The sequence below is a fragment of the Lithobates pipiens genome, unplaced genomic scaffold, assembly GCF_037356315.1.
Source record: "Lithobates pipiens isolate NorthernLeopardFrog02 unplaced genomic scaffold, aLitPip1_a1.2 Scaffold_1, whole genome shotgun sequence".
NCBI lineage: Eukaryota > Metazoa > Chordata > Amphibia > Anura > Ranidae > Lithobates > Lithobates pipiens.
In genome coordinates, this window is record NW_027507685.1 from 98,752,147 (window position 1) to 98,764,759 (window position 12,613).

A 12,613-nucleotide genomic window follows, 5' to 3' on the forward strand; every position below is an offset into this window, starting at 1 on the left:
CATACAATGACACCAATGTTGGTGGTTATTATTGCATACAATGACACCAATGTTGGGGGTTATTATTGCACCCAATGACACCAAGGTTAGGGGTTATTATTGCATCCAATGATACCAATATTGGGGGGTTATTATTGCATCCAAAGATACCAATACTGGGGGTTTTTATTGCATCCAATGATACCAATGTTGGTGGGTATTATTGCATCCAATGACACCAATGTCGGGGGTTATTATTGCATCCAATGACACCAATGTTGGGGGTTATTATTGCATCCAATGATGCTAATGTTGGGGTTTATTATTGCATGCACTGACAAAAATGTTGGGGGTTATTATCCACTGTTTTTATTGCATCCAATGATACCAATGTTGGTGGGTATTATTGCATCCAATGACACCAATGCTGGGGGTTATTATCGCATGCAATGATACCAATGTTAGTGGGTATTATTGCATCCAATGATACCAATGTTGGGGGTTATTACTGCATCCAATGATACCAATGCTGGGGATTATTATTGCATCCAAAGATACCAATGTTGGTGGGTATTATTGCATCCAATGACACCAATGTTGGGGGTTATTATTGCAGCCAGTGACACCAATGCTGCGGGTAATTATTACATCCAATGACACTAATGTTAGGGGTTATTATTGCAGCCAGTGACACCAATGTTGGGGGTTATGATTGCATGCACTGACACCAATGTTGGGTGTTATTATTGCATCCAATGACACCAATGTTAGTGGGTATTATTGCATCCAATGATACCAATGTTGGGGGTTATTATTGCATCCAATGATACCAATGTTAGTGGGTATTATTGCATCCAATGATACTAATGTCAGTAGGTATTATTGCATCCAATGATACTAATGTCAGTAGGTATTATTGCAACCAATGATACCAATGCTGGGGGTTATTATTGCATCCAATGATACCAATGTTGGTGGGTATTATTGCATCCAATGATACCAGTGTTGGGGGTTATTATTGCATCCAATTAAACCAGTGTTGGGGGTTATTATTGCATCCAATGATACCAGTGTTGGGGGTTATTATTGCATCCAATGATACCAGTGTTGGGGGTTATTATTGCATCCAATGATACCAATATTGGGGGTTATTATTGCATCCAATGATACCAATGCTGGGGGTTATTATTGCATCCAATGATACCAATGTTGGGGGTTATTATTGCATGCACCGACACCAATGTTGGGGGTTATTATTGCATGCACCGATACTAATATTGGGGGGTTATTATTGAGTCCAATGATACTAATGTTGGGGTTATTATTGCATCCAATCATACTAATATTGTTGGGGCTATTATTGCATCCACTGACACCAATGCTGGGAGTTCTTATTGCATCCAATGACACCAATGTTGGGGTTATTATTGCATACAATGACACCAATGTTGGTGGTTATTATTGCATACAATGACACCAATGTTGGGGGTTATTATTGCACCCAATGACACCAAGGTTAGGGGTTATTATTGCATCCAATGATACCAATATTGGGGGGTTATTATTGCATCCAAAGATACCAATACTGGGGGTTTTTATTGCATCCAATGATACCAATGTTGGTGGGTATTATTGCATCCAATGACACCAATGTCGGGGGTTATTATTGCATCCAATGACACCAATGTTGGGGGTTATTATTGCATCCAATGATGCTAATGTTGGGGTTTATTATTGCATGCACTGACAAAAATGTTGGGGGTTATTATTGCATTCAAAGATACCAATGTTGGGGGTTATTATTGCATCCAATGACATCAATGTTGAGGGTTATTATTGCATCCAATGACACCAATATTGAGGTTATTATTGCTTCCAATGATACCAATGTTGGGGTTATTATTGCATCCAATGATGACAATGTTGGGGGTTATTATTGCTTCCAATGACACCAATGTTGGGGGTTATTATTGCTTCCAATGACACCAATGTTGGGGGTTATTATTGCATGCACTGATACTAATATTGGGGGGTATTATTGAGTCCAATGATACCAACGTTGTGAGTTATTCATGCATCCAACAACACCAACGCTGGGGGCTACTGTGCTCGAACTTCTTCAGTGTGGGTTGCAATATGGTTTGAAAAAAAATTCAGCAGGACCAAAATTTTCAGATGTTAAGTTGCAAAAAAGTGCACTGCTATTGTTCAGCCCTCTAGCCGGATACTTGAGACCCGGGCTCAGAGGATGTGGATTAAAAAAAAGGACATCTAGTGGCCGAAAAAAAAAGTACTGTGTGCAAATTCTCCGGATTGAAGGTGAATATTGCAGCAAAAGCTGAACTTGTTATCTTTTAATGGAATATATATATATATATATATATATATATATATATTTTTTTTTTTTTTTTTTTTTTTATCTTATAATATTTGGCTTGGAGTTCTGCTTTAATTAAAGCCAAGCTCAATTTTCAGAATACAAAACATACAATATGAAGATAAATATTAGTTTTTTTTTTTTTTTCTTTTAATCACAGGAACGTCGACTATATCGTCATTGTTTATCTGTGTGGTGAGAGCACAATGCCCTGCGATTTCCACCCAAATCTCGGCGCACGTCCCTGACCACATGTGGCTGGGGTGCTGATTAGCAGAGTGCCCAGGTCCCAGCAGTAGGTTACAATAAGCATCGCTTAACCCTAAACATCAGTACACATGCCAGCAGGATATGGTTTCATGCCCCGCTTGATTGGAGTGGTTTCATTTCCCTCGCTAACAAAAGCATTTGTGTGCCGGGGCGGCTCATCACCAACATCTGGGAAGGCCGCCTGATTTCAGAGACATTCCTTTTATTCGGTGCAAAGTCAATCGTTTCAATATGCTGCACTTTCCTTCTTCTGCGTTGGGTGGTGGGGATCGTTATTTGTGCTGATTTAGGCTTTCCTTCAATCATAAACATGTTTGCGGGTCGTTATTCTGCATGGATGGTTGCCCCTGGAGTAGATGAATAGAAATACGGCACCTATAACCGATCATACAGGGTAGAGAAACGCATGGGCACCAGGTGCCATCATGCCGGGCATTGGGGTTATTAGTAGATCTGAACCCAGTCACTAAAATCTCATGGAAGTTCTAATGTCTGGGCCTATTCACTCTACGGTGCGACATTAAATATTACATGCGTTGGTGTGACGAGACGCCTTCATTCTGAATGACCCCCAATGCACATTGTCAATTGACTGGCATTGCAGCTAACTTCAAAGCATGGCATTGCTATAATGTCCTGGTGCTGGGGGTTATTATTGCATCCACTGATACCAACGTCGGGAGGGGGGGGGGGGTTAGTATTGCATCCACTGACACCACTGTTGGGGGCTATTGATGCATGTACTGATACCAATGTTAGAGGTTATTATTAAGTGCATTGACACCAGTGTTGGGGGTTATTATTGAATCCACTGACACTGATGGTGGGGGTTATTATTGCATGTACTAACACTAATGCTGTGGGTTATTATTGAGTGCACTGAAAACAGTGTTGGGAGTTATTATTGCATTCTCTGACATCACTCTTGGGGGCTATTGTTGCATGTATTGATACTAATGTTGGGAGTTATTATTGCGTCCACTGAGACTAATGTTGGGGGTTATTATTAAGTGCATTGATACCAGTGTTGGGGTTATTATAGCATCTGTTGATACCCATGTTGGGTGTTATTATTTAATCCACTGACACCATTGGGGTTATTTTTGCATCCCCTGACACTAATGCTGGGGGTTATTATTGAGTGCCCTGAAAACAGTGTTGGGGGGTTATTATGGCATGCACTGACACTAATATTTGGGGTATTATTGCCTCCACTGATGCCAATATTGGATGTTCTTATTGAATCCACTGATATCAGTGTTGAAGGTTATTATTGCATGCACTGACATTAATGCAGGGGGTTATTGATGTGTGCATTGACATCAATGCTGGGGGTATTAATTTGTGCATTGACATCAATGCTGGGGGTTATTAATGTGTGCACTAACATCAATTCTGGGAATTATTAATATGTGCACTGACATCAATGCTGGGGGTTATTATTGCATGCACTGACACTAATGCTGGGGGTTATTAATGCATGCACTCACACCAATGTTGGGAGTTATTATTGCATTCACTGGCACCACTGTTGGGGGCTATTGTTGCATGCATTGAGACCAATGTTGGGGGTTATTATTAACTGCATTGATACCAGTGTTGGGGTTATTATAGCATCTGTTGATACCCATGTTGGGTGTTATTATTGAATCCACTGACACCATTGTTGGGGGTTATTATTGCATCTCCTGACACTAATACTGGGGGTTATTATTAAATGCACTGAAAACAGTGTGGGGGGGGGGGGGTTATTATGGCATGCGCTGACACTAATGTTTGGGGTTATTATTGCATCCACTGATGCCACTGTTGGGTGTTATTATTGAATTCACTGACACCAGCGTTGAAGGTTATTATTGCACGCATTGACATCAGTGCTGGGGGTTTTTAATGTGTGCACTGACATAAATGCTGGGGTTATTAATGTGTGCACTGACATCAATGCTGGGGGTTATTGATGTGTGCACTGACATCAATGCTAGGGGATATTAATGCGTGCACTGACATCAATGCTAGGGGTTATTAATGTGTGCACTGACATCAATGCTAGGGGTTATTAATGTGTGCACTGACATCAATGCTGGGGGTTATTAATGTGTGCTCTGACATCAATGCTGGGGGTTATTAATGTGTGCCCTGACATCAATGCTGGGGGTTATTAATGCGTGCACTGACATCAATGCTGGGGGTTATTAATGTCTGCACTGACATCAATGCTGGGGGTTATTAATGTGTGCACTGACATCAATGTTGGGGGTTATTAATGTGTGCACTAACATCAATGCTGGGAATTATTAATATGTGCACTGACATCAATACTGGGGGTTATTAATGTGTGCAAACACAACAATGCTGGGGGTTATTAATGCATGCACTGACATCAATGCTGGGGGTTATTAATGCGTGCACTGGAAACAATGCTGGGGATTATTGTTGCATCCATTGACACCAACGTTGGGAGTTATTCATGAGTCCACGGACAGCAATGTTGGGGGTTATTATTGCATCCACTGGCCCTCTGGCCAGTCACTTGAGGCCCTCTATAATTTGTTGACCACCACCGCTTTAACATGCATAGCGGTGCACCGCAAGAAGTGGTGGGTTTTGGTGCGTTGGCAGCCCATTCATTTTGAATGCAAATAATTAATTAATGTAATGCACATTGACGCACAGATGCATGTCGGCACATATGGGTTACCACACTGTGACGGTGTGAATGAGAACTAAACGCAGCTCCAAAACTTGATTTCAATATTTTTCAATCTTCATTAAAATAATACCTGGTGATCCTGCCATGAAGGACCTTGTTCAGGCATTACCTGTTACGGGGTGACAACTGTCACTCAGTTCTGTGTTGTCACCATGTTGCTGGAGAGCCAGGTGGAGACTGAAAATGGCCATGCTGACGTGCATGGTGCACAAATTTGTTTTCATCCAGTGATCTGGCCAGTAACACACCTCCTGTATTAAAGCGCCCCCCCCCTCCCACTCTGGATGAAGGAGAACAGGGGGTACATTTGGACACCAGCATTGTCAGTCTGGAGGGGAGAGGAGTGTTAGATGTACTAGCAGATTTAGCTACACTAATCTCACAGTTTAGGGACAAGATTTCCCTGAAGGCAATGGTAATGTAGCCTTCCCAGGGTACATCTGAGCCCATCACCACTGCCATTAGAGAAACCAGGAAACTGAGCTATATATACCGTATATTAATTATAAATTCAAACAAAAAAAAGAACAAAGAAACAAAGCAACGTGTTTCGCTCATCACTGGCTTATTTGTCTCTCTTTTTTATCCTATTGACAAATCAGCCCCCACTGCAGCCCCTCACCTTGTGACAAACATGCAATGTTGCCGTCTGATTAGCAATCAGCCTAAAGGAAGTCACTGGACTGGAACCTGTGGATGGATTTTTAATGATAAAAGGTGCAACTTAAATGGCTGCAACGTGGATAGAGATTCCGAAAACATTCAGGACACACTTGTTTCATTTTATTTCATTTTGCACAGACTTTGAAAGCCCACAGAAGTTGTAACCATTTTGCCTTCTACTCATTGCAATGGCTAAGCACAGGTGTGTGAAACGCGTCTGCTGAAGCCGCAGGGGGTGTGTATGCAAGCTGTGTTTTAAAAAGGATTTCAAATAAACCATCATTTTATGCTGCAAGTGCTACCACCTCTTTTCATTGCCCATCAGTGCAGCCTCATCAGTGCCCATCAATAAAGCCTCATCAGTGCCGCCTCATAAGTGCCCATCAGTGCAGCCTCATCAGTGCTAATCAATGAAACCTCATCAGTGCCACCTCATCAGTGCACATCAGTGCAGCCTCATCAGTGCCCATCAGTGCAGCCTCATCAGTGACCATCAGTGCTGCCTCATCAGTGTCCATCAGTGCAGCCTCATCAGTGACCATCAGTGCAGCCTCATCAGTGCCCATCAGTGCAGCCTCATCAGTGACCATCAGTGCAGCCTCATCAGTGCCCATCATTGAAGCCTCTAAAGTGCCCATCAGTGCCACCTCATCAGTTCCCATCAGTGAAGCCTCATCAGTGCCCATCAGTGCAGCCTCATCAGCGCCCATCATGGAAATTGTCCGTTATTGAAGGGGTTGAGTATGTTAAGTTGTCTTTATGGAGCTGGCTTTGTGCAGGGGGGTGGGCACAGTCACAGAAAAGGGCTTTCGCCAAAAAGGTTGCAAGCGAGCAATTATCTAAAATGTGTTTGCATGCTGTATTTACAATTGAAAGATTTTTATTATGCTTTGGTTAAAAAAAAAAAAAGGTAAAAAATATATAGATAATAATAATAATGCCAATTATAATAATAATTATAATAAAAGAGCATAATGATCACAACTAAAGGGAAGAGGAAGAAGAAGTTCAATACGGATGACTAGGCCTAAGTTAATAGTGATAAGGGTTTAAATAGGTAACATAATCTTCATGCTGGAACAGAAATGGGCCTTCACCAAACTGTTCCCACAAAGTCACACAATCACACAATTGCCTACAAAGTTTTGATATGTTATATCATTAACATTATCTTTTACTGAATCTTTCAGGACCTGTGTCCACATACATTTTAATGTGATGGTCAGGTGTCAAGAAACCTTTGGCTATACAATGTAATCATTCTAATAGAAATAAGTCAACTACACCAAATACCTAACCACCAATAAATACTATATAATGCAACCAGAGATATAAACAAGCCCTTCAATCATGGACATGTGTGTGTGTGTATATATATATATATATATATATATATATATATATATCAATTCATCAATAAAACCATACTTTTTTTTTGCTCTCCACCCTGCAAGAATGGTGATCTCCATTTAGACCTACACTATATTACCAAAAGTGGACATGAACTTTAATGGCATCCCAGTCTTAGTCCATAGGGTGCAATATTGAGTTGGTCCACCCTTTGCAGCTATACCAGCTTCAACTCTTCTAGGAAGGCCGTCCACAAGGTTTAGGAGTCTGTCTATGGGAATGTTTGACCATTCTTCTAGAAGCGCATTTGTGAGGTCTGGCACTGGTGTTGGGAGAGAAGGCCTGGCTCACAGTCTTCACTCTAAGGCCGCGTACACACGGGCGGACTGTTCGCCCAACTTTGTCCGCTGAACAGTGTTTGGGCGGACAGTCCGCTCGTGTGTGGGCTTTCAGCGGACAGTTTCAGCGGACAGTTGGACGGACAAGGTTTTTCGGAAATTCCGTAAAACTGTCCGCTGAAACCTTGTTTCAGCGAACAGTCCGCCCGTGTGTAGGCTTGTTCGTCAAACAAAGTTGCGCGCATGCTCAGAAAGGATTTTCACGCCGAAAGCTATAATGCAGTGTATAGGACGTCGTATTTTTCGTCCCGTCGTACGTGCCGTTCACGTCATCGCGCACGGTTTCAGCAAACTGTTCGTCCGTCGTGTGTGGCCATGTCCGTCCATGCTAAGTTTGAGCGGACTGTTTGCCGAAACTGTTGGACGGACAAAGTTGGGCGAACAGTCCGCGCGTGTGTACGCGGCCTCAGTCAGGACTCTGGAAGACAGTCAAGTTTCTCCACCCCAGACTCGCTCATCCATGGCTTTATGGACCTTGCTTTGTGCACTGGTCTAAATCATTTGGTGCACAGTCATGTTGGAACAGAAAGGGGCCATCCCCAAACTGTTGCCACAAAGTTGGGAGCATGAAATTGTCCAAAATTGTCCAAAATGTCTTGATATGGTGACACCTTAAGAGTTCCCTTCACTAGAACTAAGGGGCCAAGCCCAACCCCTGAAAAACAAGCCCCACACCATAATCCCCTCCTCCACCAAAAGGTTTGGACCAGTGCACAAAGCAAGGTCCATAAAGACATGGATGAGAGAGTTTGGAGTGGAGGAACTTGACTGGCCTGCACAGTCAAAACCTCAACCCAATAGAACACCTTTGGGATGAAATAGCCAGGCCTTCTCGCCAACATCAGTGCCTGACCTCACAAATGCTCTTCTGGAAGAATGGTCAAACATTCCCATAGACACACTCCTAAACCTTGTAGATGGCCTTCCCAGAAGAGTTGAAGCTGTTATAGCTGCGAAGGATGGGCCAACTCAATATTGAACCCTACGGGCTAAGACCGAGATGCCATTAAAGTTCATGTGCGTGTAAAGGCAGGTGTCACAATACTTTTGGTAATATAGTGTATCTTATCCACCACCGAATTCACTCAAGCACAAATGTTCTTGGATGCATAATGAACCATCTGTGTTTATTTGGCTGAAAAAATCATAATACAAAAATCTTAATCTAGCTGTACAGACTGGAACATTGTCTCACTTTACCTGAAATAATCCATTTTACAGAATATCTCCTTGTTTTTGATATAGCAGCTGTTATGTTGTCTCAGAGAAGTCCTACAGACCGAACACTCCAGGCACCTCACATGCCAAATTAAGTTATTTACCTAAAAAGATAAAAATAAAAAAATAAAAAGAGGATAAAACAAGAGGTAACAATAAAACTATGATACAATAAACCTTATCATATATCCCTTTGAACTATCCCAAGCCTATTCTTGGGCCAAAAAGGACCACCATTAACCTCAATAGTGACAGATTTTTTTGTTTTTGTTTTTGTTTTTCACAGAAAGAAAAAAAAAATATATAAAAAAAAAAAGAAAGAAAAAAAAATAATAAAAAAAATGAGTCAAAGCACAAATTAACCATCAAATGTAAAAATAAGGGGAAAAAAACACAAAAACAAAAAACATTATTGCAATACCAGAAAAATAATCAAACCACCGCAAGCACAACCATTAAATCAAGAGAAATATATAAGCAGATTGTTTAACCACTTCCCACCCGGCCAATGCACATATACGGCCGGGTGGGAGCCGCCTACTCCTGATATGACGTTCAGGAACGTCATTCAGGAGTAGCGGGATCGCGCGCGCGCGCGCCCGCGCAGCGGCGCGATCCCGATGCGCCCGTGTCACCCGGACACGGCGCATCTCAGATCGGCAGGAGGGCTCTGTGATTGGCCCTCCTGATCACATGACGGCCGTGTCCAATCACGGCCGTCATGTGATGTAAACAAACAGCCGGTTGCTAGGCAATCGGCTCCTCCTCTCCTCACACAGAAGTCATCGCTGTGGAGAGGAGAGCAGATCGCTGCAGCCGGCTGCTGATCAGTGAGTATGGGCTGCTTTTTACAGCTTTTTACTCACTGATCACCAGTCTAGTGTACACAGTAAACACACCACACAGTAAACACATCACACAGTATAAACACAATGTCCCCACACATGTCCCCAAAACATACATGTCCCCAAATAATAAAAACACATGTCCCTAATAATAAAAACATGTCCCCCACATATGTCCCACTAAAATCACATGTCCCAATGATTATCTGCACACATATGTACGTGATCACCTGCACACATATGTACATGATCATTTGCGTACATATGTCCGTGATCACACAAACCAATTATTATACACTTAACGGATTTTTTTTTACCAAAAACATGTAGCAGAATACATTTTGGCTTAAATTTATGACAAAATTTGATTTTATTGGATTTTTATTGAAGTAGAAAAAAGAAAATAGTTTTTTTTTTCCAAATTTCCGCTTTTTTGCGCTTATATCGCAAAAAATAAAAAACGGAGTCGTGAATAAATACCACCAAAATAAAGCTCTATTTGTGCGAACAAAATGATAAAAATTTCATTTGGGTACAGTGTAGCATGACCGCGCAATTGTCACTGAAAGCGCTAGAGCGCTGAAAGCTGAAAATTGGGCTGGGAAGGAAGGGGGCGAAAGTGCCCTGTATTGAAGTGGTTAAAGTAGCTCAATGAGCAAAACTAAAAACTTCTTGATAGCAAATTTTGTTGATAGGAAAATGTATTTAACTAAAATGACTCTGAGCATCTCTATATAGATTTTCCAGCCGTTGCTTAAAGAGTATCTCCATTTTTATTGAGAAACAAAAACAAATCCTCTCTAGGTGATCAATATACTTTGCAGAGATTTTAACACTTTGTTGCAGATTCCTTCCTTGAATAAATAATTGTTTGTTTTACCATGTCCTGAGCAAACTGATTCGGAATTGGAAGGTCTGGTTCATTATAATCACTTGGTGCTCTCTCAGTGTTCTAATGAGGAAAGGGTCAGCATCCCTATAGACGTAATTAACCAAAACTGAAAATTCCTGCAGCAAGAGATGCCTAAAATGTAACTTGTATCTTAGAGCAGGCTGATTCTGAATGGGATTGTTCTGTTCATCATAATCAGTGCAGGGATCTCAAACTGGTGGCTCTCCAGCTGTTGTGAAACTACAAGTCCCATGAGGCATTGCAAGGCTGACAGTTACAAGCATGACTCCCACTGGCAGAGGCATGATGGGACTTGTAGTTCTGAAATAGCTGGAGGGTGTTTAGCTTAAGATCCTTCATCTAGTGTGCTTTCTGTGTGCTGATGAGCAAAGTTCAATTGTCTGTATCCCTTCAGAAAGTATTTATCCCTTGGGGAGTATCTCACTCAAACTGAAATTCCTATTGGAGATGATATCTAAAATTTTACTTGTATCTGAGCACAGACTGATTCTGAATGGGAGGATCTGGTTTATTATAATCGCCTGCTGCACTCTCAGAGTTCTGATGAGGAAAGCTGCAGGGACTGCATCCCTTTGAAAGTGTTTAACCCTTGGGGAGAATCTCACCAAAGCTGAAATTCCTATTGCAAAGGATACCTAAAATCTGACTTGTATCTTACTGCAGACTGATTCTGAATGGGAGGATCTGGTTCATTATAATCACCTGCTGCACTCTCAGTGTTCTGATGAGGAAAGTGCCAGGGTCTGCATCCCTTTGGAAGTATCTTACCAAAACTGAAATTCTTATTACAGAGGATACCTAAAATCTGACTTGTATCTTAGTGCAAACTGATTCAGTATGGGAGGGTTTGGTTCATTAAAATCTCTTTAGAACTCTCAGTGTTCTAAAGAGGAAAGCTGCTGGGTCTTTATCCTTTTGGAAGTATTTAACCCTTGGGGAGTAAACTTCTTATTGCAGAGGATAATTAAAATGTGACTTGTATCCTAGGGAAGACTAATTCTGAATGGAAGGATCTGGTTCATTATAATCATCTGCTGCACTCCCAGTGTTCTAATGAAGAAAAATGCAGGGCCAGTATCCCTTTAGAAGTAATTCTTATTGCAGAAGATGCCTAAAATCTGATTTGTATCTTGATGCAGACAGATTCTAAATGGGAGTATATGGTTTATTATAATCAGATGATGCACTCTCGGTGTTCTGATGAGGAAATTTGCAGGGTCGGCATCCCTTTTAGAAGTAATTAGGGCGTGTCTCACCAAAACTAAAATTCCTATTGCAGAGGATGCCTAAAATCGAACTAGTTTCTTGATCCATACTGATTCTAAATGGGAGGATCTGGTTCATTCTAATCTATTGGTGCACTCTCAGTCTTCTGGTTCATTATATCACAAGCACTCTCAGTGTCCTGATGAGCAAAACTGCAGGGCCAGCATCCCTTTGGAAGTAATGAACCCATGGGGGGAGTATCCCACCAAAACTAAAATTCCTATTGCAGAGGATGCCTAAAATCCAACTTTTATCTTAGCACAGACTTCTGGGAAAAATCAGTGAGCCAGTCACACAAGCAGGAAATAAAATTTCTTGGGGGGGGGGGGGGGGGGCGGTCCATGCCAAGTGCCTCCAGGTTGCCATAATTGATTTTGAAATTTACTCAAAGATTGAAGATTGAAAAATGGAAGGGTAATATTTATCTGTATGGGAGAGTTTGGTTCATTATAATCAGATGATGCACTCTCAGTGTTCTGATGAGGAAAGTTGCAGGCTTGGCATCCCTTTAGAAGTAAATAACCCCTGGGGAGTATCTCACCAAAACTGAAATTCCTATTGCAGAGGATGCTTAAAATCTGACTCGTTTCTTGATCCATACTGATTCTAAATGGGAGGATCTGG

The 12,613-nt window shown here is 41.6% G+C and overlaps 1 protein-coding gene across 1 annotated transcript in view; it reads right to left on the reverse strand.

The window, feature by feature from the left end:
• The window catches only part of LHX6 (LIM homeobox 6), a 225,316-nt gene that overhangs the window by 118,353 nt on the left and 94,350 nt on the right, over positions 1 to 12,613 (reverse strand). Inside the window, exon 3 of the mRNA XM_077467001.1 lies at positions 8,948 to 9,069. Within this exon, the coding sequence (XP_077323127.1) occupies positions 8,948 to 9,069 (122 nt within the window). The remainder of the gene's footprint in view (positions 1 to 8,947; positions 9,070 to 12,613) is intronic.